General features: G+C 44.1%; 2 protein-coding genes across 4 annotated transcripts; one reads left to right on the top strand and one right to left on the bottom strand.

Annotated features, from left to right (window-relative positions):
* Positions 1-414: 414 nt before the first annotated feature.
* On the bottom strand, positions 415-27274 carry LOC113020254 (myosin phosphatase Rho-interacting protein-like). Of its 3 annotated transcripts, XM_026164049.1 has the most exons (23): positions 26904-27274; positions 23487-23564; positions 23338-23403; positions 22810-22961; positions 21923-22007; positions 20992-21163; positions 17743-17929; positions 16731-16824; positions 12066-12164; positions 10660-10716; positions 10491-10559; positions 10312-10401; positions 10123-10232; positions 9434-9929; positions 9231-9269; positions 9053-9145; positions 6898-8934; positions 6665-6812; positions 6461-6578; positions 5585-5744; positions 4946-5047; positions 1204-1290; positions 415-838 (listed from the first exon to the last, which is right to left on the bottom strand). In XM_026164049.1, the coding sequence occupies exons 1-23, from the start codon at positions 27030-27032 to the stop codon at positions 698-700; spliced, it is 4809 nt and encodes a 1602-aa protein (XP_026019834.1). In that variant the 5' UTR covers positions 27033-27274; the 3' UTR covers positions 415-697. The 3 variants fall into 3 exon arrangements, with proteins under 3 accessions (XP_026019834.1, XP_026019836.1, XP_026019835.1); XM_026164051.1 differs by lacking the exon at positions 12066-12164; XM_026164050.1 differs by lacking the exon at positions 9231-9269 and having other exon boundaries at positions 26904-27273.
* LOC113020255 (uncharacterized) lies at positions 1311-4939 on the top strand. The gene is made up of 2 exons (XM_026164052.1): positions 1311-1903; positions 2344-4939. The coding sequence occupies exon 2, from the start codon at positions 2348-2350 to the stop codon at positions 4193-4195; it is 1848 nt and encodes a 615-aa protein (XP_026019837.1). The 5' UTR covers positions 1311-1903; positions 2344-2347; the 3' UTR covers positions 4196-4939.
* Positions 27275-27600: the final 326 nt, after the last annotated feature.

Below are 27600 nucleotides of genomic sequence, written 5' to 3'. Positions count from 1 at the left end.
CAACAAACACAACAATGTCGATGAAATGTTTTGCACCGTCATAGGCTCCTGCGGGTGCCTTTGGTTTAGTTCTATAATACTGGACTTATTTTTCTACGAAGGTTTGAACTTTAAGAGTGTTTAAACAAGAGAGAAAATTCTGAAAATGTTCGTGCCTGTTTGAGTCAAGTGTATAAAGTGTGTAGTGAGGGGTTTTACGGCCTTAAAACATCCATAATAATTGTAAAAAATAAAGTTGGCTACTTTGTGGATTTCACCTATCGCGGGTTATTTTTAGAACATCACTCCCGAGATAGCTGACGGACCACTGTATAGGAACCCAGTGCAATAATGAAAAGCATTTCACCTTTAGCACAATGGAACACAACATCGCTGGTTCAATGAGACAAATTCATTTAATAAAAATAATAGTTTTACAATAAAAACACTGCAGTGTTAAAGCCTGAATACAAATATAAATTACAGTGCAGCTGTATCAGCCAGAAAAGGAGTTTAATTTAAAATATTTTCCTAAAATGACAAACAACAAAACAAATATTTTACAGTTTTTTATATGGTAATATTCAGCAAATACAAACACATCACAGATTCAGTGTCAGAAAGGTTAAAGCAGTAAAAACATCTTTATCTCTATACAAATCTGAAGTAAACTGTGGGGCGAGGTGGCATATAATGAGGAAATAAAACTGACAAGTCGTCACGGCGACGTCCGTCCCAGCGCCTGATGAGCCAGCCTCAGGTTTTCTCTCAGCTCGTCTGCCTCTCGCTCCGCTTTTGCCTGAACGATGCTCAGCTCCGTGTACATGTCCTTGTACTTCTTTGTCGCGTTCCTCTTGTCCTGTCACACCAAAAAAACAAAACAAAATCTGGTTTATTTAGCCGTTTCGTCCACTCGATTCGATCGGCTCCAGGCACAGATCACCCTCAGTCCTAATTAACACACTCGAACCCTGCAAGTAAGTCACCTGTACACAGATCGTGACTACAGCTAATGTTTGGAAGCCCCGCGCTGGTAGAAGCAACATCATCTGCTTATTTAGTCTGATAGTATGAGCTGTTCAGGCTCAAGCACTCCTTCAGTTCTCAAAATCAAACACTGAGGTTTAAAAACAGATGAAACTCTGCAGCACGGACTGGTTAACTAGCAGATTACAATATTATTAGTAATATTTGTATTATTAGTGCAGCTGCTGTGAAACTGACCCTTTGAGCCGACTGCAGCTCGTCCTTCAGAGACGTGATCTCCTGCTTCAGACACTGGACCTCAGACTCCTTCACTCGCAGCGTGATCTGAAATGAAATGTGTTTTTAACCTTTGAGTCGGCTCACGAGCACATTTACATAGTTTACATATTGTACGTGTGAGCCAATCATGAAAAACCATCATTCTTTATGTGGAATCACCAGAGTGGGTGTAATTTCAGTTTTTACTGCAGTTTGTGTTGATGGAGCCAGAGGGTATCACATGCCGAAAGTTGACACCAGCTCCAGAGTAGCTTTGCATGACTCACAATTAGGGTTGCAAAATTCCCGGAATTTTCAAAGATGGAATCTTTCCATGGGAATTAACGGGAATTTATGGGAATAAACGGGAATTTATGGGAATAAAGTGGGAATTTTCAAAATTGAAGGTTGGCTCTTCTTAGGGAACTTAAATATAGTTGAGGAAAGTATATTTTAGCATAATATTGACAAAAACAAACAAATGCAATTCAAATACACTTGAATATCCATGCCATTCCTTAATCACATGTACAGAGCACAAGCTTGCTGCATGGCTATTGAGACCACCTACTGGCACTGTGCATGCCTCCATCACATGTACACATGGACCACACTTTTGAGCCTGAAGGACAAAGAGTATTAAAGGCACACATTTGAGCCTGTGGACTTAACAAGTGAGGTAAGTTTTGATGATATTATGGGAAAATATATTCATTAAATGTTTAAATTGTGAATATCACATAAAATGTATTAATCTGGTAGATAGCAATCTGATAAGATGCTAAATAAAATGCTAGCATCTGATAAGATGCTAAATAAAATGCTAGCATCTGATAAGATGCTAAATAAAATGCTAGCATCTGTTAGATGCTAAATAAAATGCTAGCATCTGTTAGATGCTAAATAAAATGCTAGCATCTGTTAGATGCTAAATAAGCCATAGCTAGTATAACATAAAGAAGATGCTAGCTTCCTCATTTGGTTGTTTTGTTTTGAAGATCATTCCAGTTGTTTAGCTAGCCTTACTATTTATATCTGTTTATTATCATATTGCAATTGTATTATTACGATCTCTTGCATTGCATTAGCATTTTTACAAGCTCTTGTTTTATTTTACAGAAAAATGCCACGTGCGCTATCTGATGTGTGGAGACATTTTACACCAGCTAATGTACAAGGGAAATCTGTATATATGTGTAAGTATTGTGATAAGACGTACGTGAAGAATGCCACAAAAATGCAGCAGCACATTGCAAAGTGCAAAAAAATTCCTCAAGGCCCAACACATGCAGCAGCCAGGAATTCCACTCAAGGGGAAAATGAATCTGTTTCAGCTGTATCAGAGTCAGATACCCACTCATCAGCTCCTGGTCCCTCTGGCATCAGAGGATTCTTTGATTTTATGGATGACACTAGCCAGAAAAACGCAGATGAGTGTTTCGCTCGTGCAATCTATGCAACTGGCTCACCCCTGATGCTGACATCCAATGTGTACTGGAAGAGATTTTTGAATGTTCTCCGACCAGCATACATTCCCCCAACCAGACATGCATTGTCTACTCATCTACTGGATGAAGAGTTCAGTCGAGTTCAAGCAAAGGTGAAACAGACCATTGACCAAGCTGACTGTATTTCAGTCATCTCTGATGGATGGTCCAATATCAGGGGACAAGGAATTATTAACTACATAATCACCACTCCTCAGCCTGTGTTCTACAAGAGTGTAGACACAAAGGAAAACAGACACACAGGCCAATACATTGCAGATGAGCTAAAAGTGATCATCAATGACCTTGGACCAGATAAGGTTTTTGCACTGGTCACTGACAATGCAGCCAACATGAAGGTTGCCTGGGCACATGTGGAGGAGACCTACCCTCATATAACTACTATTGGCTGTGCAGCCCATACACTAAACCTTCTCCTAAAAGACATAATGGCACTAAAAACAATGGACACTCTGAATAAGAGAGTGAAGCAAGTTCTGAAATATGTTAAAGGCAAACAAGTAACTTCCGCTACATTTCTGTCAAAGCAAAAGGAAAAGAACAAGAGTACTACACTGAAGCTTCCCAGCATAACGCGATGGGGTGGTGTTGTTATCATGTTTGACAGCCTTCTGGAGGGAAAGGAGTCTCTGCAAGAGATGGCCATATCCCAGTCTGTAGGCATCGACAGTGACATCAAGAAGGTCATCTTGGATGATGTGTTCTGGGAAAGAGTATCTAGCAGTCAGAAAATCCTCAAACCTATTGCAGCAGCAATAGCGAAGATAGAGGGGGATGGTGCCATCTTGTCAGATGTCCAGTGCCTTTTTGCAGAACTCAAAGAAGAAATCCAGACAATTCTGCCCACTTCCCTACTACTGAAAGCAGAGGAAACGGCTGTGGTCAAGTCATTGGAACAGCGGAGGGAGTTCTGCATGAAGCCAGTGCATGCAGCAGCATACATGCTGGACCCCAAATATGACAAGGGCATACTTTCCGGGGAAGAGATCAACGGTGCCTATGCGGTCATTACAGCCATGTCTGACCACCTGGGTCTCGATAAAGGCAAAGTTCTAGGCAGTTTGGCAAAGTATCGAACAAAGCAAGGCCTTTGGAAAGGGGATGGAATATGGCAGTCATGCCAGCACATATCTGCAGCCACCTGGTGGAAGGGACTATGTGAATCTGAGGCCCTTGCACCTGTAGCCTCCATCCTCCTCCAAATCCCACCATCATCAGCCGCCTCCGAGCGCAACTGGTCACTGTTTGGGAACACCCACACAAAGGTTCGCAACAGGCTCACAAATGTGAGAGTGGAAAAGCTGGTCGGCATTCGGGCAAACCTACGGCTCTTTGAGCCTGACACAGAGCCATCCTCAACAAAGCTGGAAAGTGACACTGAAGAGGAAGACTCAGAGTTGGGTGCTGAGGAAGTGGACATGTTGTTGGATGATGATGAGGTCCAGGAAGAGTCTATTGACTGAGCAAAAATGAGAAAAGAGGATTGCTTGAAGGAAGATTTGAATGTTTAATGGGACGTTTTGGAGGATAAGTGGCATTTTTCATTTAACCTTTTGAATGGGACTTTGTGGAGATTTTTGGACAGGGGGCATTTTTGAATGAGCGGGGTTAGGGGATGGTAATATTGAACTCAACATTTCTGTTTTTATTCATCCATGAAACAAGTTATTGAAACGTGTTCTATTCTACTGTACTCACAAATAAATCTGTTTAAATATCTGTTGAAAACATTTTGCATGGAGGTTTTCTTATGATTTCTGTTTATATTTATGCTTGGAAATAATATATTCCCAGTTAGTTCTCCTAAATTCCCATTAATTTCCATAATTCCCATTATTTCCATGGACAGTTTCCAATATGGAATATTTCCAAAATTCCCAAGCTTAACTTACCATGGAAATTTACCGGAAACTTTTCGGAAATTTACCGGAAATTTTCCGCCCCTTTGCAACCCTACTCACAATTCAAAATAATCCTTATTTTTCTGATCCTGGGCCTTGGTGCAGCCTCAGGTTCATCCTCTCCCTGAGCTCCTCTTTCTTTTAAAGCCACCCTCCTTTATGCAAGCCTTCTTTTGATTGGCTGCCCCTCTATTTGGACAGCAAAATAGAGGGTGGGACTTCTTCATACTCGGTCCTTTTTAATAACTTTGAATGCTGGAAATAAAGCTGTGGCTAAAATCCTCTCGATGACCATGCAGTAGCCGAACTCACCTCCATCTCGTACACGTCCATCCCCTGACTGAGCGGCAGAGCGTCCTGTTTGGCGAGCGTGCACAGTCTGGTGATCTCTGCTGCCAGGTGGCCGCTCAGCTCCTGAACAAGTAAAAGTGAAAAACAGGAGAAACGATCAAGCTGCTTCACCTCTGACCTCAAAAACACTTTTTTAAAAGTATTTGGAGACATGTTTAAACCCCCACAGCGACAGTCGAGCTCACACCTCTGGTCTCACTGGAGTCTGTGAATATCTTTCGCCTGTTTTTTGACTCCTGCAGCTTTTATTCACAGTGAACAACAGCTCAGCTTTTTAATGTGCGTGCAAAAGATTGTAAAGCCACAAACACTCAAACAATGAATGATTTCTGACATGATCCAAGTACAAAAGTCCATGAATCTACTTAGGAACAGTAAAAACACTGAATTATCCTGATTAGTGTTTCACCAAAGTGTAAACAAAGGCTGCATAAATGGACCTAAACAGAGAACAATCGTCATGTGGAGATTTTTACAATGGCGGCCGCAGACTTAGACGCTAAATCAGAAAGCTGCAGAGGAAAATGAGAGTGATCTGAACTGTCTTTAAATTTCAGGATGTCAGAAGAAGCCGTTAACGGCCTTCATTGTGCGTCTCACCTGGTTTCTGGTCCTCAGGTCCTGGTTTTCCTGCTGGCACTGGCACAGGGCCTTCCTCTCGGCATCCAGAGCCTGGACCAGATGTCCGTTCTCCAGACACTTCAGAGAAAACTGCTGCGATAAAACCTCAAGCTCCCGCTGGCAGGAGGCCAGCTCCTCACTGCAAAGACACACACTGAGAGTCACAACCTATCCGTATTTTCTCTGTTCAGCTCTCCTGTCGGCACACCGAGGTGTTCCCAAACCAGCTGATAGACTCGATCTGTACTGGGCCTGCACCGGGTCCCAAACCCCTCACTGGCATCCTGATCACATGCCTGAAACACCTCAGCTGGCTCCTTTTGATGCAGAGGAGCAGACAAAGGTGCCAATTCTCATCACTGCTGCTTCCCACTCAACTGCAGCGGTTATGACAGGGTGCTGGTTCCCAGTCTGGATCCAGTTTCACTCATTTCCATCAGAAAATAGACTGATTTAGAAACCTGCTGGGAGTATGAGAGCCTGCTGTGATTTACATGTTCTATGTTATGTACGAGCACCTCCTACCTGCCTTCACAGAGGGCAGGTAGGATTTTTTCGGGCTCTGATTGTTGAAAAAAAATATCATGGGATTTAAAACATTTGCCAGCCAGTTCAGTTCAGGCTCTGCACCAGCACCGTGTTGGTGGGGAAAAGGTTTCCTGTGGATTCTGGCACAGAGCTGTGAGCTGCAGGTGCTTTTGTTCTCCCTGTAAAAAACATCTTTGACCACCAGAATCAACAGTCTGCTCTTTGTCCTGACGCCGGCCTGCGGTGATGATTTTTCCAGAATGACATTTTGGTTTAACTCCAGTGTTTCCCTCCTGTCTTGTAAAACCTGCTGGGATGCTCACGTACCTGTGCTGCCTGTGGACTTCCTCCAGGTTTGAGAGCCCATTGCTGTTCTCGAACTCACATCTCCTCTGCACCTCCCTTTGCAGCTCCAGGCGGTGAGCGTTTTTGATGGCTTCGATCGCTGAGAGGAAGAGGAGGAAGTCTGAATATTTGAAACTGAATCGATTTTGGGCAACACCTCATCTCTTACTGGGCGCTTTCCCTCACCTGTTGCAGTAGCAGCACTCTCCTCCTCTAATAGTCTGTCCCTGTCCACCAGGAGGCGCTCCACTTCCTGTTTGTGTCGACGCTGCAGCCCCTCAACCACCTTCAGGTGAGATTCCTCCATGCAGGCGAGTCCACGCTCGCAGGTGACCTGCAGGCACAGCGGACGCTCACACAGGTCACACACAAAGCTCGTGACAGGAAGTCAAACAAAAGTGGATGAAAGCGGCACCTACCTTCAGCTTCTCCGTCTCTTTCTCGTGCTGTAGCTGCACCAAAGTCATTTTGTCCTCGGAGACCGTCAGCTGCTCCTCCAGCTCCTCCACCTTTCTTCTCAGAGCTGAAATCAGCTCCACGTTTCCATCTGGTTCATCGCTCTCCTCTAAGCTTTCATCTGAGACCTTCTGTGGGATTTCCATCTCACCTATCAATTCCTCCTCCTCTTCTTCACTCTCCTCTGCGCCCTGAAGCTCCGCGTCCTGGAGGTAAATCTCATCAGTCTGGCAGCCTGCGTTCATCTTCGATGTGCGTCGTTGTTCAAGGTTTGACAGTTTTGCTTTGAGGTCCTCGTTCTCCTCCCGGAGTTTGGCGCATTTTGAGCAGTTGGCGTATTTAGCCCAAAGCCTGCACAATCGATGGCGGTAAAGTGCTTCGGTTGCCGCCGAGTAAATGAACGACGCTATCCAAGGATGATCTGAAGAGTGAAACTCATACAGTCTGTCTGCTGTCGGCTGGAGTTCCTCGTGCACGGCGGCGGCGCTGAGGGAGGCGGCGAGCTGGTCCAGCATAGACATTTTAATCTGTGTGACGGCTTTGAAACGCTCAAAGTCACTCAAGTCACTCATGCCGCTCTCCTCCTCCGTCTTCGTGGTTTCCAATGCTATATCGTTAGCCTCGCCCTCGCGTCTGCCCTCTCTGCCTTCCTGCGCCGCCTGCTCGGTCTGAAGCAGACGGTGGCCTATGAGCAGCATTCGTGTCTCCAGCACCATCTGTTCTGCCGCCTCGCCGACCCGCACATCTGCGGGCTCGATCAGCTTGGACGGATCCTCCTTCAGTTTCTTCAGCAGCAAACTCCAAAAAGCCTCCTCCCACTCCAGCTGGCTCACCACAGCAGGACTCCTCTCCCCCTCCTCCACCTTCGCCTCACCTCCTTCCAACGTGTCGATCGCCTCTAAAAGTCTCCCCAAAGCGCTCAGCCTTGCGACCATCCCCTCGATCACCTTCTGGGTCTTTTCCTCGGCAGAAACACTTCTGTCTCCTTTCAGCCTCTCCTTCTCTAACTCCTCATTCAGCCTCCTGATGTCAGCCTCCGCCTCCGCCGCTCGTTGGCAGGAAAGTTTCTCCGCTTCCTGCAGCTCCCTGCAGTTCAGCTCTGATTGGTCGAGCTGTCTCTCCAGCTCTGTCAGCTTGGCCTCGGTCGCTTCGAAACACCGCAGCAGGTATCCCTCCGGTTTCTCGTCCCTCTTCTTGTTTTCATCCTCTCCTACCGGGTTGCTCAGCTGCAGCAGCACCTCCGTCTCCCTCAGGGTCTCCTCCAGGGAGCTGATCAGCGTCTGGGCCTCCTGGAGCTCCTGGTTCTTCAAGTTCAGCTCCATCTCCAGATCTTCCACCCTGGTCTTCCCTTGCTGCTCCACCTCAGGGAGGTCACGGGGCTCTGAGTACCTGCTGCTGAGCTCCGCCTTCAGCCTTTCGATCTCGCGGTCTGCCTCCGTCAGCTGGTTCAGCATCTCCTGGTTGCGCTGGTTCAGAGCCTCGTTCTGGCTCGTGAGCAGCTCCACCTCCAGGGAAAGCTTCTCCAGGGTCACCTGATCAGGAGTCACCTGCTTCAGCTGGGACTCGTCTCCCTCTGCGGACTCATGGGCCCACGAGCTGAACTTATCCGCCTGTGTCTCTGAGACAGGAAACAGCTGACGGGCGTCTGCGTGCAGCTGGTCCTGGAGGTCGGCTGTCCTGTCATCGAAGCTCATTCCCTCACTCTGAGAGTGTTGGCTGTCTGATGCAGGTGACAGTAAAGGTGAGGCCGCTGTCTCAGATAATAAATCCTCCAGTTCTTGCAGCTCGCCCCCTGTATCGCAGAGCCAGATGCTGGGCAGCTGTGGTGTTGGTGAAGGTGTTTCCTGGCCGAGCTGCTCCATCATGTTCTGTCTCATGACGTTCTGCTGCTGCAGGAGCTCTCTGTACGCCTCCTTTAGGCTCTTCATCGGGTCTTTGAGTGGCTTTTCTTTCATATCTGATGGGTAAAAATCAGCTTCAGGACTGACGGGAGAATCCAGCTGGAAAAAAAAAAAGGTCATAAAACTACAGAAACCCGACTGAAACAATCAAAGTCAGTCAAACACAACAAACATCAAACACCAAAGAGTGTCTGAGATAAAAGCTGCTTTCTCACACCTGCTGATGTTGAAATCTTTCTGTGCTGAGCTGAGCTTCCAGTTCCAGTCGTCGATGCTCCGACTCCTCCAACTGAACCTTCAGATCTTCCACCTCCAATAACACAAAGTACACAAAGAGTTAATCTACACAGCCTCACACACCCTCCATCAGGTGAGCCTTACTTTTCATTTTATACCTGTATCGAAAAGAAACAGACGAACTGATTGTATTTTCCCTGTGAGCAAACACAAAAGAATCAACTGTGTCAATTAAAGATATACTTGCAATAATATCTGCATAATTACCTGTTTTTATGGTTTAACTTACACATCAACAGACTCTGAGACAACTTATCATTTATTTCTGGTCATGCTTCTTTAAAACTGAAAGTCCACTCACCGCCTTCCTGTAGCTCTGCAGCACCTTCTCCATCTCCTCTGCATCTCTCCCGTCAGAAAACAGCGGGACCGTCCTCTCCAGTCTGAACATTGTCTTCTCCACCTGCTTCCAGCACTCCTCCATCTCCTCCTCCATTCTCTGCTGCGATTTCGGACTCAGCGCTCGGACGCTGCCGTCCTTTTCTAGCAGAGAGAAGCCCAGCATCTTCTCATACCTCCTCCTCCTCTCCTCGCGCCGCTTCCTTCGCTCCAGGTCACCCAGCTCCAGCGAGCAGGGGGATTTCTGTAGATCGGCGTCCACCGCCGGCTCGCTCTCAGGCTTGAATTCAGCCCAGTCGAAGGTCTTGTAGCGGCCTTCGCGCCGTCTTTCCGTCACGCTGCTGGCTTTGGGGTGAGGCTCGCTCTCCGAGGAGACGTCGGCCGAGGGAGAGTCCTGAGTCACGTCTGGTTTGGGGAGGACCTCAGGTGGGCTGCAGGGAATGTGCTGGCCAGGTAAACTGAGAACAGGATGATTTAAAATTTAAAAAGAATAATCAATCATTTTTATTATCATTTAAGTGCTTTTAGTACGTCAACATTTTATTTTAGCTTCACCTTATCTTTCATCTACTTTTATCTCATCTTTAAATCACCTGTAAACACTTTAAACTGCACAACCTGCACAAAACCTGTTTGATTTGATTTGATCACCTGGCCACATCAGGGGCGTTGGCCGGATGGACGTTCTTCATCAGCGCCTGGATCCAGTTCTTTCGTATCCCCGCGGTCATCGCCGAAAGCGTGAAGACGCCCTTCGGAGTCTGCGACATAAAAACATGTGACTAACCTCCATCTTTAGAGCAGAACATGAAGTGATGACATGCAGAAGCGAAGACTTACGTGGATCTGAAAGCCGTAGTTTCTTTGCACCTGGTACTCAGACACATTGTAACACTTCATTAGGTTGATCTCTCCTTCCAGATCTGAGGCCTGTGAGGAGACGAAAGAAAACGTGGTGAAGATCTGGAAATGCACAAAAACTGTTTATATTCTACTTTATGAAGCCGGGTTTAAAGTACCTCCTCGGCCGTCGAGTCCTTGTAGTATCTCAGACTGTCAGTCGACAACACAAACCAATATTTCTTCCACTAGAGGGAAGCAAAGCACATTTCACACAGGCTGGTAAGATCCTTTAAATCATCACCACAACCTGAAACAGCCAGATTTGGATTACTTTAAAATGTTTACCTGGTCATTTTCATCCAGTTTGACCATCCAGCCTTTCTTGAAGTTTAACAAGTCTGGCTGTACAGAAGATAAAAAATACAAAGTTTGAATAAAACACACAGAAAAGAGAAGAGCTGAGACTGTTTGTTGCTTCCATCATTTTTGACCAGTAGTTTACTTATGTGATCAATTTTAATACTAGACAAAGACAAACCGAGTAAATAAAAAATGCAGTTTTTAAATGATTTGAAAAGCTGACTTCACACTCGGCCACACTGTCAGACCGGCTGGATCAAGAAGTCACTTAAATAAACCTGTCTGACAAAAAGCAGCTGCGATCTCTAGAAACAAAGTCACTGACATCTATCAGTCTCAAAGGGATACAAAGCCATGTCTGGGACTCCAGTGAACCACGGTGAGAGACAAAACTTGGAACAGCGGTGAACGTTCCCAGGATTGGCCGGCCTATCAAAATTATTCCAAGAGACAAAAGCATCCAGAACAACATTTAAAGGACTGCAGGTCTCACGTGGCTCAGTTAAGGTCAGAGTTCATTATTCAACATTCAGAAAGAAACTGGGCAGAAATAGCATCCATGGGAGAGTTGAAAGGAGGAAACCACTGCTGACCAAAAAGAAACAAAGGTTTGTTTTTCTTTTGCCCAAAAACGTCTGGACGACCCCCAAGACTTTTGGGAAAAATTCTGTGGACTAACGAGTTGAGTTGACTGCCGTTACGTCTGGCGTAAAGCTAACACAACATTCAGCACCAACAGCCAAACATGGTGGTGGTAGTGTGATGGTCTGGGGCTGTTTTGCTCCTTCAGGACCTGGATGACTTGCCCATCGTGCTCAAAAAACAAAAACAAAATGAAGGTTTTGGAGTTTCGTAAGACTGAGATGTTTTTTTTTTACCACAAACACTTGGTTGCACGGCTTGCCAAAAGTGGCACATTTGGGTGGCAGTTACTTCTACAGACAGGCCCAGGTAGGTTTAGATCGATTTTTAGTACTGTAGTATTTCCATTTGCAAAACTGAGGGCTGGGTAGGAGGGGGGAACTCCACACCATCTCATGTTTGAATCAGATATCAGTCTGAGCCTGACTGATCTGTAGGACTGTGTTTATTATGCCACAGGTCAGCAGAGTAGAGTTTCAGCAGTTGGAGGCATGTCACACCTGCTCCACCGACAGCTTCTCTCTGTGTGTTTGCAAACGTTTTTGGTCAAAGCGAGTTTAAACGTGCCTGAAAAGGTCAGAACAGACGACGCTTCCCCTGATGTTTCCTTACAGGTAAGAGGAGGGTCTCTACCTCAGCTTTCTGCTGGGATCAGATCAATAATCAGTATCAGGTATGAGTAAAAAGTTGTGCTTAGAGTCACTTCTGGAAACTTCGAGGCTCAAACTGCCCTCGGATCAGTGGCTCACCGTCATGGCCGTGTCTGATGTCCTGTGGTCCAGAGACCTGGCTCTTCTCTGGGGAGGGGGGGCAACGAGAGAGGACGAATCTCCACACGACTGAAGTTTCTACAGAAGGAAAAAAAAAGAAGCCCAAATTAAACTTATAAGAACTTCCCTCACAGGAAGGCTTTCACTGATGAGAAGACGTGACGCGTTTCCTCAATCAGGACGGAGGCTGTTTGCATGTGCTGCCTGCATTCCACCAACCAGAGTAACCGATAGTCTGGACGCTTGGCACAGACGTCAGCTGTGAGGATTAGGCCCGCCGCGGAGCACCACGGGGAGCCCGGCGGGCTTTTCTCCACTGCCTGTTAAACTCTCACTCGCTGAAGCGGGTCTGACCGTGGAATGCATGAAAAAGGTTTTAGAGGATAAATAATCCCCGGGACTCTGCAGCTTTAGTCTTACTTTTCAAAATGATGCTCCAAAACTCAGAGTGAGATTGCCGCACGCCTGTTATGATCAGATTTCATGCCGGCTCTAACAGCACGTATCAGACTCTGGATTACACGCATTAAGTGAAACAAGGGTCCCCTTTTTTTGTTTACTTGAGCCTCCGCTGTTCAAAAGATTCATTCTTCTTCCTTATATAACCACTTTAAAGGGGAAAAATGTCCAGTTTAATCACAACAAAACATTCTTTGTGGTTTTTTTCCTGGCATTTATATTGAAAAGTATCCAAAGCCCCGACACACGGAGGAGCGCGGCGCTCTGACTGCAGACAGAGCCGCTCCTCTGTTCCCTGAAGGCCTCCCAAAACCGAGGGGGAGGAAGTGAGGAAGAAGAAGAAGAGGCTGACTCGAGAATCTCCAGACAGGCTCTTTTGACCTTCTCATGACTAGAAAAACAAACGCACCCAAAGACACATAAATGAACGCGTGGGCCTAAATATTCTGCTGCTGCTGTATTTAAAAAGTAAATCCTCTGGAAAAGGAGAGTGTGTTTAATCAAAGATTAACCGCGGCCACTGAGACGACCATCTGTGATTTAACAATGTTTCTGCAGCAGCTCCGGCTGCTGAAAACAATGATTTACTGTGAAAGGAGAGAACAAACTAAAATAAAGAGCTGAAGGAAGCAGACTAATGTAATGCACTCACGCTGTTTACTCACTGTACACGACCAATTTAAAAAAGATCACCAGCTAATCCAACGTGTACATCTTTGAGCTGCAAGAGGAAGTCGGAGTACCTGGAGAGAGCCCAAACAGGCCTCGGGGGAACACGTGAACTTCACACAGAAGTTCTCAAACTTGAGTGTCCATGCCACCTCCCCACCGGCCCAGCGGGGTGACAAACAAACCCATCAGTCTTTTACAGCTGAGGGGAAAAGAAACTTGCCTGGAGACGGCAGTCTGAGATCTGACTGTCCGTTATAAAATCCATTCATCCGTTTTTTTTTACTGGTTCAGAGACACCTGTCCCAGGTGGGGTAGACCTCAGTCGGTTGGGGGGTGGGGTGGCAGTGAACCCGCTTAGAAATGTGAAGCCATGTGTGACCATTTTGGATGTGAGGATGGAGAGGAAAGTTGTCAGCTAAACTTTATGTGTACAATGCACAAACACAGACTTCTTGCAGAGTCAGCACACAAAGCGAGCCATGTTATGAGTCATAAATAAATTTAGAGGCACCAACAACACAATGACAGTTGACTTGAATTAGCAGACACCAGTGAGCTCCAGTGCCGGTGTAACTCACTGGGTAAAGCAGGGATCTCATGTGCCGTAAGGCTAATGCCTCAGGTGGACATGAGAGGAGGGCCAGCTTTTGGCTGAAGGTTGCTGCTCGGTCGATGGTCCCTCTGTGAAACAGCGAGTTAATCTCATGTGTGCTGCACAACACGCTGCCCACAGGCCTCTCCTGCTTCGTTTAATGGACTCTCCTTTAAATCTGCTTTTCTGGCTCATCAGGAGGAATCTGAACTACTAAACCCTCCTTTCAGAAACAGAAAATCCTGAAAACATTTCTGGATATTTACTACAGTGAGCCCAGTTTAACAGGTGATCTCGCTTTAAGTATCATCCGTGGGAATGTTTGTGTTTTGCCGTCACACAGACTCCTGCTGGGGTTTGCTCACCTCCTTAATCACCGGGGTCTAGCCCTGACACACTGACTAGCATTCACAAACAGATGTGCGCTTGGAAACCGGGAGGCGCTCATTCCTCCGAGTTTATCAGTAAATACATGACATCATGTGTTTCTTCAGCCCGTCAGCAGCACTTCAAGAGAATCGCGAAGAATCCCCGAGCGCCTCGGGTCCTCACATTTAATTGGTTTATTCCGAATCCCTGGAAAATAAAGAGGAACGGCGTCTGAACTGCTTCAGGGCATCAAAACCAGTTCTGCTCACAGTGAATCACCAGCCTCCCTCCCACCTGCCGACACATGTGCTCGCTCATGTGAAGAAAGTCATGCCCGGACACGGCCCGAACGGCTCGTCCACGCGTTTCACGCCACGCTCTCATCACCGGCTTAGACCGAATGAGCGCTCTGAAGACCTGAACGGGTCCTCGGGTTGTTTACACCCACACTGACAGACTGAAGCAAACAGCCTCAGACTGTAATTTGGGAGTTTTCCTAACTCTCCGTCTAACTCTGGGCAGCGTTTGATCAGGTCGGACCTTCGGCCTCAGAGTGACGTCTTTCATGGATAACACCTGGCTGCTGCCTGAGTCATGTTCAAACCAGTCCAACCTCGCGGCCCGTCCCGGTGCAGCCTGAGCACAGCTGGATACGACGGCTGGTCTGAATCACGGCAAACCCACGCTAGGATTAATCATTACCTGTTCACGGTTAGCCAACGACCACAGGCAGGAAGCGGGTTTTTAATTGTTGGATGCCGGCGTTGAAGGACTTAAAATTTTATTTTCTCAATCACGTTTTTATTATAAGCTCTGCGCTCCTGCACAGCCTCACCACAATAAACGATTTCACTGAGAATTTTTCTCATCTTGTTGTTTATTGTTTGCTCTGGGCTCTTTTCTCACCGGGTTAAAAATAGGCCTCTTTTGTAATAATGTGAAACCAACCTCCCAGTTACACATTACATAACAACACTGTCTCTGTGTTTGTTCTTGTCTTTAGTTTTCTAATTTTTGGATGTTTCCGTCTGTCTGTGCCGTCACCAGTTCACAGCGCTCTCTGTCTGTATACTGAATATTACAGTGGCCAGCGGTCAGTACGGCTGCCCGCTCATGGCAAAAACATCATTTATTTACCAAAATTATTAAAGAACACCATCTTTTTTGTTTTTAAAGGGGCATTCCTTTAACTTTAAACATGATTCAAATGAAAAACATTCGTTTGAATTGTTAAAAAGAAAATGTGGGTTATTAAGCAGAGACCAGAGCCCAGCGGTGTTTTACAGATGAGCTGAATATGAAGCCTTCTCACACCTCACAGGAAGAAGGTTGTGGGTTTGAATCCAGTGGCTGGTTGGCTATGTGGTTTTTTTTGTGTCCACACAGGACTATGAGTGTTTCACTCTCTTACTCCTGTGATACTGACAACCTGTTCAGGTCTTCCTTCTCCAATAATAACTGGATAGACCAGGTTCTAAATATCGTCGCCCAGTTTGACAACAAAGAAAGAAAACCTCACTCAGATATTTTAACTGAATCTTTCTCTTTGCCTCCCAAAGCCAGCCAAGTTCCGCAGGAAGGCCACGAGATAAATACGTCCCATTGTCTATTAAGAAACTTGACGGTTAAACTAGTTTTAAAGAATGAGCTGTGTTTGTAAACCAGGGTTGTTATGATGCTAGATTTTCAATATCAGGAAAACCCTTGAAGTGTGATGCCATTTTCACTTCCACAGGTGAAAAGCATGGTATAAAATTAAGAGACAAATGTATTACAAACATATTAAATAACATCAATGATGACACTATCTTTAAACTGTAAACCAAACACCCCACAGGCACAGTCAGCACGGTGGTGGGGGGATGACGATTTGGGCATCTTGCAGCCTCTGAGTTGATGATGAGCTTCTCTTTATAATCAGTCAGATGTGACTCAGCAGCAAATCTACAGCAGACTGGCTGAAAAGGAAAAGAACGGAGGAGCTGCAGTGTCCCGGTCAAAGTCCAGACCTCACTCTGACTGAAATGTTGTGGTGGGAAGAAGAACAAAATGCCTCCACAGCGATGTTAAAGACTGTTATTTGAAGTTAGACCTGCTAAAGGTGACTGTACAAGCTACTGAACACTGGGATGTACTTTGTTTGTCTCAGGACTTGAGTTTTTTCCAGAGTCCTGGGAAAACTTTCTTTTTCTCATGGCTGCATAATATTGAGTACTGTTTCATAAATGCATGAACATGCAGAAACCTGCAGAAACTGAACGACACGCCCCATTAATCACTGACTTTAAAGAGGGCTTCTCACAGAAAACCTGAAACATGCTGGAAGGATTTCACTCTCCAATAAAAATATTTTCTATTAGAATTTAGAGGATATTTGAAAAAACTTTATGAAACTCAGCACGCTTGAAGATGAAGATGAAGATGGGGTAAAAGAAGCTGGACGTCGCAGATTTTTGGGCTCACAGTTTCAGACACTCACACTGACCACTCATTTAAAGAGAAAGGAAAACAGATGCAGGTTCTGTGTCACAGAAGCAGTTTTTACATCTCACCTCTCGTTTGTTGGTACGAGTCTCGCTCCTGCCCGTCCTCAACATGGATGCTCCCGTTTCCTGCTCTTTCCTGGTGGCCTCCGATCTGTTTTTGCTGGAAAACAGGAAGAGCTGATTAGATTCTCCTTCCACTCAGGTACAAGGACCTTAACGGGATCCTATACTAGTCTGTGGATGCTCTCCTGCTCACATTCATCCTCCGGGATTTCAAAAGGTCAAAAATGGCATTTTTCTATTAAATCGAGGCAAAAGTCACCAAACAGAAGAACTATAAACCCAGACTTGTGGTATTCATATAGATAAGGACACATGAGGCTGTGTCACCTTTAAAGTAAACCTGGATGAACCTGAAATGAACTGAGTGTTTCTTCTTGTCATGTCCAGCACACTGTGGGGGGTTTTTATAAGAGGCCGGTTTCTTTAACTCCTTTCTGAATGTGAGGATTTGGTGGGTTCAGACACTTCCGTGCCCTCAAACTGAGGTTCGTTCCCTGACTGGCAGGCAGACTGTCAGTGTTGAGGTCCTGAGAAACAATGCCGAGGATATCTAATTACACCAGCGTTTTGGAATTTCTGACCTTATTTGGGGGGGAGGGATAAGGATTTTGTGTTTTCGTTTCCCAAAAAGGCAACAAGAGCGAAGAGCTGACATGATTTCTCCTCACGTGACCCGTTCGCATGCTGCTGGGGCACAAACTGGGAGGGTTTCTCTTGGCTAAATATAAAAATGCAGCAGTCAGATCTCTAATGGAGGGGTAGAGCGTGAGGCTTTGATCTGCCGTTTAGCGGTGTGTGATGCCTGTTCGGCTTTATGCTGGGGGAGGCATTGGATGTCCTTTGTGCTAATTGCTTGCACATTTCTCTGCCAGTGCACTTTAAATGGCTCTGATGAGTTACCCACAGATTACACACAAACATAAATAAGAAAAGAAAAAGCTGCTTGCTCCAAAACACGAAGATTTATGTAATCATAAGATGTTTAAAATGAGCAGGAAGCAGCTTCGCTTCTAACCTCCCGTCCTGCCTCTGGTTCTTGTTGTTTGCTGATGTTTGGATGTTGTTGGGTTCAGTCAGCCGGTTGTTTCTGCCGGTGTCGGAGCTTTCAGAGGCCGCCAAGTCTGAAGACCCGACCGAGCCGCCGAAGCCGGCTGAGGTCAGAGAGCCCCTGGGGTCCAGGCACAGGTAGGAGGAGGCGTTGCCTGGAGATAAAACCAACACAAAAAAGTTTCAGACTGTTAGATCATCAGAGAGCAGGAACATCAAACCACAGCTTGGTTTAAGTCCACGAAATTAGGCGTCCCTTTGCCATAAAACCTCAGCCAAGCTTTATTCACAAACCACAAATCATTTCACTCATCCCAACCTTCTCCCGCCGGCTTTTAAGGAAACACCAACACATCAGTGTTTTACCTCATTCAGCACCATTTAAAATAACAAAAATCACAGTTTTTTACCACTCTGATAAAAAGAACAATGTCAAGCTGATGCTTTATATTCAGACTTTTATCAGCTTGTCATCACTGCATCAGTTCAACAGTGCGATAAGCCATAAATCACAGGGTGAAAGGAAAATCACTGCCCCTTAAAATCAGCAGATTTTCACTCTACAGTAACTGTGTAGTGTACCTTCACACTACACAAACAGTTTGAGTTACAGGCCCTCAAATACACAAATCTGTCACTTTCTTCTCTTTAACTTTTTCAGCTGCTTTCGACTTCCTACAGTTTCTGCTACACATTCAACCCACTTCCACCCCAGCTCCACCTTTTCTTGCAGTTTCTGTAATAATTTGTGTCACATAGGCAGCTCTGCATATGGAAATAACCTTCCTTTGGCTGCGTCTGAATGAAAAATTTTTTTTTTTTTCGCGATGAGCAAATGAATTAAGCAGAAAGTTAAATCCGATCATTCTGTGTCTATTTTTAATGACTTTAAAGCAGCTTCTCTTGGGAAAAACACGCAGAAAAAGTCATGCAGATGGTTCAGGTGTTTTCGCTTCCTCCCCATTGTGGAGAGGATAATCCCACATTTAGAGTTAATGCTGTAAAGTTGCTATGGTAGCATCAACAGAGAAGTACTCTGTTTACTGTATGACAGCCTATTAATCATTTTGTTTTGGCTGCTACGATACAAAGAGACCGTTAACACCGACAACACTGTGAAAGCGCAAAAATAAAAGCAAAGCCCGACTAAAGAAGCAGAAAAGACAGATTTCAAAGATTTCCCGTCGAGTTTAAGTCAGTAAATTTTCTCTAATGTGCAGGTCTTAATTTAAGTATTCGACTTAGGAAGCTTTGTGGGGATATATGTTACTCATGCAGTGTTGGAAGGGTTATCAGGCCCTTTGTAAAGATCCATAATTCGACAGTGAGAAAGAGTCACGGGTGGAAAATATTCAAGACACTTTGCAGTTTTTCCCAGGAGTGGACGTCCCAGCAAATTCACCCCAAGATCAGGTAATACTCAGGGAAACTGTAAAAGACCCAAGAGCTCCATCTCAGACTCTGCAGGCCTCTGTCAGCATGTTAAAGGTTAAAGTTCATAACAGTCCAACTAGAAAACGACTGAACAGGTGCGGCGTGTTTGGAAGTGTTGCCAGGAGAAAACCGCGGCAGCATGGTTTAGTTGGCAAAGCTGCATCGACTTCTAGAACAACGTGCCGTGGACAAGCGAGGCCAATGTGGAGATGTTTGGCCACGGGACCTGGGCCCCTTGCAGTCACTGACTCAATCACGAACTCCTGTGTAAACCAAAGTATTCTAAAGTCAAGCGTGAGGCGTTCTGTATGGCAGCTAAAGCTTGGAGCAAATGAAACAGGACAATGATCCTCAGCACAGCAGCAAATCTCCAACCTGACTGAAGAGCTAAAGAGCTGTGCATAAATTAAGGACTGCAAACTTCCATAAACTGAAGCCACACTGCAAACAAGACTGGACCAAAGTTCACGTTTTCTGCCGATACTGATAAAGTCGTACAGAAAACGATTGTTTTGTTGCTGGTAAAGGTGGTTCTACAGGCCGCCAAAAAACCAGGCGCACTTTTTTCACAGGACTGCACATTCACCAAACGTTTAAACATTTTATTAAAGACAAAAGAAAATCCACTCTGTAAAAAACTAAAAAAACCTTTGACATGTCAACAATATGAAACAACAAGTCTGAACTCGGGTTTATCGGATTTCTGTTTGCCTAGTCTGGAAACAAAGAAAGCATCAGCATGTACTGATTAGTGTACTTCTTGAACATTTATTGACAGGCAAAACAATCGAGCCACAAGCCGTCATCATCATAACTGATATCTGTTCAGTGCAAAGGTAGAAGACTCCCTTTTAAGCTGATTTAAGAATAAGTGGATCCATTGTGATTTTACGGTTGCCGCTAACCCTTATTTGTAGCAATAAGTCTGCCGACTATTTATTTAATTATTCCCTGAACCTGCACAACTAACGGTCAAGTTTTACGATCTTTTATTTTTGTCTAAAAATGGTTGAGAGCATCTGTAGAGCCATTTAAAAAGTATTTGTTTCTGAAAACGCAGAGCTTTTAAACTGGAAGGTCAAAGAATCAACTGACTGAAATCTCAGCTGATGTGTTTGTTTCAGTAAACATTAGAAATCTCCAAATGTTGAAAACATAATGAAATGGGATAAATGTGCAAAAGAAATTAAAAAACTGGATGAGTTCCCCAGAGGAGAGCCTGTTAAGCAGGGGAATCCTGACAGAGGGAGCTTTGTGTTTAGCCTCCATCTCTCTAATGAAGCAGCCTGTAGTCAGAGTCAGCAGGAGTTAATCCAGAACTTCATTATGGGACCTTTCCAGACTATGCAACAAGCCTGATGCCAGATGGGCACTCGTGTCCATTTTGTCGCAGCCTGAAGCTCCAGCAGGGAAAAATACCTGCCCTGTGCCGAACATCAAGCCCATTAGGACTTGTTTAAGAGGCCTTGGAGGGCTCATGTCTGCCGTTTGGTTTTTATGATGCCTGAAGGTCAGAGGCTCAGGATTTCCTGCACATCTCTCCAAGTAACTCCACTTCCTGTTAAAACAGAAACTCATCCAGCCCGTTCCCCCGACTGCCCGCGAGTGAGCGCTCAGCCGGTACGCCTGGTTAGAGGAGGGTTAAACGAAACGGACAAATAAAAATCTGCGAGTGTGCGAACATCTGCAGGACGTTAGGATGGTGCGAGAGGACAGGAAACGGCTGTGATTGGCTGATAGACATGAAAGCCTGTGTGTGTTTGTATGGTTTCCTCCGCTGCACCTGCAGGGGTCCGCTCAGGGCCCAGATGCTCGGTGTCCGTGACAGTCCAGATGGGAGTCACATCTGGCCCCCCGTCCCGCTGGTCTTCCTGCCACTGGCCGGGCTCTGGGCGGTCCCTCCCCGAGGATGGAAAACTCGGATCGGTTGCTACCATTTTTGCTGGACTGGGCTCCTGAAGTTTGTTAGAGAGACAAAGAAAATTCACACTTTTAACATTAAATTAATACAGGTACAATAATGTGGCTGTAAATTAACAGTTCATTCATGTTTGAAAACAGATTCTGTACAATAACAGACACTTTAAACATTCTCATATGCTTCATTCTGCTCTAAACACTAATTTTTTAGACACTGTTTTCTACTCTTGTCACTGTGTCTCTGTGATGTCATGGAGGGGGGATATGCCTAATTTCTGACCACAGATCCACAAACTACCTGCTGTTTAGGAGGGGCAGCCAATCGGAGGAAAGCTGGCTTAAACGGGGAGGAGCTAAAACACATTATTTCAGAGTATTTTCAAACAGAGGATGAACTGAGGGGCTGCACTGAGGCTAAGAGTCAGATAAATAAGGATTATTTTGATCTGTGAATCATGCAAAGCTGGTTTACGGTTACATATTTTAGAAAGTCACCATGAACTCCTCTGATTTCACTCAGAGTTCTCTAAACTCTTTTCTTCTGTCTTCATTTGGAAATGAAGTTGAAACTTTCAAAGGCATCAGAAAGTTTCTTCCTTGGTGTTTCTTTCAGGTTTTCACTGAGGAAGTATCGTCTAAACGTCTCCTGACAGGTGATTATTTACTGGCACATTTGTGGTTTTCATCTTAATAAGACCAGTCTTGATTCTTTGGTATAAACTTGTCTGAAATAAGTCTCATAATCAGCATGCGTGAACACAAAAACTGGACACTTTAACACATGAGCACAATACCTGGTTGGCCACAGGCTCAACTTTGCGTTTCTTCTTCTGATTCTGTTTGTGAGTTCGCAGATAAACTGCCAGCTGCTCACTCCACCTGGAGACAAAACATGACACAATGCCATCAGGACGCCTCTAAATGTAATTCTTTTCAAAATAAAAGCCTCCAAGTAGGTATAGAAAGCTACCAGGATGACAAGAGGTATGTGAGAGTTTCTAAATGTGAAGCCCTATTTAGATCAGAGTTGTCACGCTCATTTGATCTTGAGGAATGAAACTGAGCTTTCTCTCATTGTAATAAAGTTTAACTACACATTTCATCTTAATATAATAATAAGCAGAGTAATTTCAAAAATCTATTTCAGTTTTTGTACATGATAAAAAATCCTTTTGCAGTAAATGAAAGAAATATGTCAGCATGTCTCTTGACTTAAATTGTCAAAAAAACAAACCTACTGATAAAAATGGAAAAAACAGTAACTTATTAAATGTATGAAAAAGCCGTTAAATGTCCGGGTGGCCTTCCATAGCCATCCAGGGGGCCAGACTGTAGATTTTACTGGGATGATTTTGGTCCCTGAGTCTTATGTTTGACATAAAACAAGACCTGAGTTAGACGAATTTATCAAAATGCACTTATATGTCCAGTTTTCAAAACAAAAGACTGTAGTTAGATACAGGAAGCAATGAAGATGCTTCAAGGCTGTCAGAATTTCAGAATAAAGGCCCTTAGTTAGTCATAGTAAATTACCGCTGGCCTTTAACATGCCAACTTTTCAAAATAAAGGCTTTTTTTTTCAACTTATGTTTTCAAGAAAGCTTCTCCCTTTTTGCTCATTTGTGCCCACACATGTCAGCAATCTCTTTTTTTAACGCTACTCTGAGGTTTTTATACCGACCCATTAATGATGTCTTTATTGTCACCACGGATGAATACTTCCTGCTCTGGGGTGACGATGCAGAGGGCGTTCTTCTGGCCCGTCCTGGGCTCTGCATCGAAGATGTCTGTGCAAACGTTCACGTTCACCGTCCCCTGTGGCAAAGTGCTGGGCTGCAGGAGAATCAGAACATCCAAATTATTCCTCCAGGGGTCACAGAGCGAGTTAAGACGTCATGTTTACTAAAACTTCAGATTATGGCCGCTAAACAGAAAGCAGTTTGTGGTGTGAAGTGTGGAATGAAAGGGAACGGGATTTAAGGGGATGACAGAGAAACAGAGAGGGGGGATGTGTGCATTAAAGGACGGGCTAAGCCCACATCATCTGCTGTGGTTGTGTGCACAACATCTGGCTTAAAGATGCCTTCTGGATCCCAACAAAACATACAGTAGATGCAGATGCATGCACAGGCTGGGGCTTACTGTACACTCCGTGTTATGTTTTATGTTTGCATTTGTTTGTAATTTTAGTATCTGTGCTGTTTCTCACCAGCTCATCCAGAGCGAAGCTCAGGCTGCCGTCCTCGTACAGGATAAAGAAGCGCCGCTGCCATCTCTGACGATGAAGGACAGGAAACTAAAATCACCACAGGATCACACTAATGCCACACTCGTGTGTTTTTTAAAAAGTTGACCTACCCTTGACCTCTGCATCGGGTTGTTAAAATCTGTCCCCTCTGGAGCCAAACACAGCCAGCCTGCATAGATGGGTTTGGCCTGGAAGGGCACAGGACAGTGATGTCATATATTAGTCAGTGTTTTGAACTGTGTGGATTTGATGCCTGTTGTTATTGTTGTGGGATTTGAACCTGTAGTCTGACAACAGAAACATGTACAAACCTGCCAAAAACACCTTCTGTTACGTCGTGGATCTGTGGGCTCTTTGTTTTTCCTCTTTCAATATTCACATGTTTGTTTGTTTGTTTTTTAATTTAGAAATATAAAGCGTCTCAGCAGGTTTAAACTTTTTTTCTGAGTGACAGTACATCAGTGATCCAGCACTTTGTAGAACCACCTTTAGCAGCAATAACCTGATGCATGGGTAGCCACAAAACTATATCACAATATTTCAAGAAAATGTGTAATAATGATATTTATGAACATTGAAGAAAACACTGGCAGCGCTCAGTAGTACCCCTCAGCCTCCTGATAGATACACCTATGGGATTAATTTGAAACTCCTACGTCGCTTCGTTCTTGAGTTATCACATTCAGAAACTTGGGTTTCCACTTTACCCACCTGCCCGCCCTGCCGGCAGCGTGGCGGCAATATCAGCCTTTTACATCTGACAGATAAAAAGTACCTAACAGTGTTTTATCGGAGACTGCAGCTCACAGGCAGCAGAGCAAAACAAAGGGCATTTTCAGTCCATGTTCTCTGATGAGACAGAATAACTCATTCAGCAGTACTGTAGTGCAATAACAGCGCCACAGCATAAGTCAGATGTAAGCACATAAATAGCCTGGGATGTGTTTCCCCTGGTAATTTTCAGTAAAAGTACAGAATAACTTATTCAGACTTTAGTTTAAATTTACAAAAACAACCTTGTAACTCTTCAGGAGCTGCACAAAACCCTCATAACAAAACAGAATCACACATATCTCAGACTTGCATGGTTGTGGGGGACGTCTGGCCCACTCGTCTTTACGATGTCACTTCAGTTCATTAAGGTTTGCAGCACTGCTTTACGTTCAGCTGTCTGCAGGTCCGACCACAGAGTCTCAGTCAGTTTGAGGTCTGGACTTTGAGTTATTCCACCACCTTGAGTCTTTTCTTTATCAGCTGGTGTGTTTTGGATTATTCTCCTGCTCAATCACCCAGATTGCCTCACATCTGACTCTAGAACACGTTGGTATGAGGAGTTCACAGTCTACTGAATGAACACAAGGTGCCCGAATCTTCATCCTTCCACCACTGTGCTGACAGTTGGTATGAGGCATTGATATGTTGATATGATAAGTCTGGTTGCGTGCATTGTGGTCAAACATCTCCTCTTTACTCTCATCAGTCTAAAAACATTGTTCCAGAAAGCTTTGCAAACATAAGCCCTACAGATATTTTCATTTATCCTGGACCTCTTCCAAACCATCCACACTTGTTCAGTCTCTTTCTAATTTTACACTCATAAACTTGAACATTTATCCTGCTAGCTGAGGCCTGTAGAGACTGAGACTGAGTTCTTGGGTCTGAGCATTGATCAGTAGCACCTGGGTGGTGTTTGCCCTCTAAGTGAGGTTGTACTTAGTTTTCACTTTTAACTCATGCCATGCTTTACACATTCGCCTAACAAACAAAAGATCCCTGGTTTTGATTCCATGGGGAGACACAAATCCCCTTAGGATTCAGTCAGGAAGGACATCTGGCCAAAAGAAAAAAAAATCTGCTGTATCAAACATGGTGAGCTACCCGCTGTGGTGACCCAAAAGTATTAAATAAACATATTTATATTCTTTGTGCTTCTTCCTGTCTCAGACACTTGGGTTCTTTTGTTTTCAAAGTCATTTTAAACATTAAAACGCTGGGGAAAAGTGCCACAATTACAGCAAAACAAGGTGGTTTTCTCTGAGCCTGCAACGTCACTGGAAAACCGTGTGTGGTGTTTGCAGGTTTGATGAACGGTGTTGAAATTACAGGGCCCGGCAAAAGCAGGCGGGAGGGGGGACACAAAGTGATGGCATATTTGAACAATGTGAGGCATGTAGGAAGCTGTCACTATCACCTCCTTACATCACCTCGCCTTCATAAGCGTGTTTTCAGTCCTGACATGTTTTGCTCAGCACTAAGTACACAGGGCTGAAGCACGCCTGGTAAAAAGATGATGTAATTTATTTTTTCCTCAGGCTTTTGTTTGACAGATTGATGCATTTAAAAAATTTACAAGTAACAGAAAACCAATGAATTCCCAGTCCGTCCTTCATAAACAGAATTAAATCTTTTATTCCATTAGATTTGCTTAGTAACTATTTATAAGTACTGATCCCAAAATACAAAGCAACAACCCTAACAGCACACCTTTAACTGGAATAACAGTTAACAGAATTAACAGTAAACACTATCTATGCATTGATGCATCAGTCTTAATCACATCATGTAATTTAATCAGAGTTCATTTACATATTCGGGTTTCCAAAGACTGCTACTCTGCAGAACAATGGGATAAGGGACTGCAGGGAGGTTAGTGTAGTGGGGCTGGGTGGTGAAATCACAGAATTAGTCATGACTTTTAATCTATTCTGGGTGCAGAGTTTCAATTTTTGTTTCTCCCTTGTCCTAGGAAACTCATTACCCAGCCATATTTTTGCATAGCTGTGGAAGCATTTTTCACATAATAAAACAAACCCCGATCCCTTACCACCTACCTTAGTTATTCATTTGGACACAGCTCCTAACATTGATGAAATGGTTTAAAAATGAACTAAAAACTTAAAGTCAACATTTCTTTTTAAGTTTTTTACATTTGTAATATTTTAGGCTATATAAAATTATACCATATAATCTAAAAGTAAAGAAATATTTTAAAAAAAATCATGTTAAAATAAATAAATAAATAAATAAATAAATAAATAAATAAAGAGAATATGTTACATAGTAAATCTAGAAATCCATTAATTAAAAACGTAATAAAAAATAAACCGTTGGTTTGGTAAAATAAAGATTAAATAACTTTAAAAGTCTGATTTTTATGCCGAAGACCACGGAAAATAAGTTTTATTTATAGTTTATAGTTTTATGTGGACCTTGTGGACCTTTCGACTTGAAGGGAGGCTGATGTGGGACTTTTATATATTCTGGGAGACATGGGACACTTTGAATATATAGACTTCCTGACAAGAACATTTCAGAGATAAAATAAAACAAAATATGACCTTTTCTGATTCTTTTACTGATCAACCAAAATGAAATCTTAAAGTTAGCATCTTCATATTTAATATTTGCATGTTTTTAGACTAAAGCTGGCGGTTTAATGATAACATTTTTTATCCAGAAAGCTCACTAATCCAAACAAAAGTGGCTAAACGTTATGACAGGAGCACCTGAGGTGATCGTGAACTCACCTGCTCCAGGTCGTGGTCGTTGAGCAGATGGAGCTCGCGCGACTTGAAGCAGTTCTGACATTTGCTCTTATTAAAAATATTCGCCTGGAACTTGCTGCAGGGAGTCGCCGCCGCCTTTTCCCCGGACATGTTTCGGTGAGCGCCGCTTCTCCTCCGCGGGGACAGATCCAGACACGGCCCGCTCTCCTCCTCCTCTTCTCGTCTCCCAGTTTAGTAAAGCGGTTTCTCCTCGAACAACATCTGTCACACTGAGCCGCGCGCTCCTGTCGTCATGGCCTCTGACGTGATACCGCCACTCCGCTTCCGATCGAAACCTTCAAAATAAAGCTGGTTTTTAACGGTTTGTTTTAGCTTTAAGATAAAACACACTGCTAAAAAAACACATACAGCTATTACACATCCATTAAACCGTAATGTTTTATAAAAAAAAAAAGAGAAAGGTAGAGTTTACAGCGTCATCTACTTCTCTCACAGCGGCTTAAGTAAGACCTGCGCTCAACTTCCGGCTTACACCTACAAAGTAAAATCGATTATTAATGGAGTTTCCTTCCTTAATTCTTAATTTTTACAGAAATGAATATTAATTAACTAATAATGATTGATTAATAATTAATTATGTTTAAAACAACATATATTTGAGCAAAGTTGAGGATAAAGTTTGAAAAAAACAAAGCGGCGAAATCACCTCATCTTCCGG

The sequence above is a fragment of the Astatotilapia calliptera genome, chromosome 4, assembly GCF_900246225.1.
Source record: "Astatotilapia calliptera chromosome 4, fAstCal1.2, whole genome shotgun sequence".
NCBI lineage: Eukaryota > Metazoa > Chordata > Actinopteri > Cichliformes > Cichlidae > Astatotilapia > Astatotilapia calliptera.
Note: the sequence above shows the minus strand (reverse complement) of the source record. Positions and strands in the feature narration are given on the sequence as shown.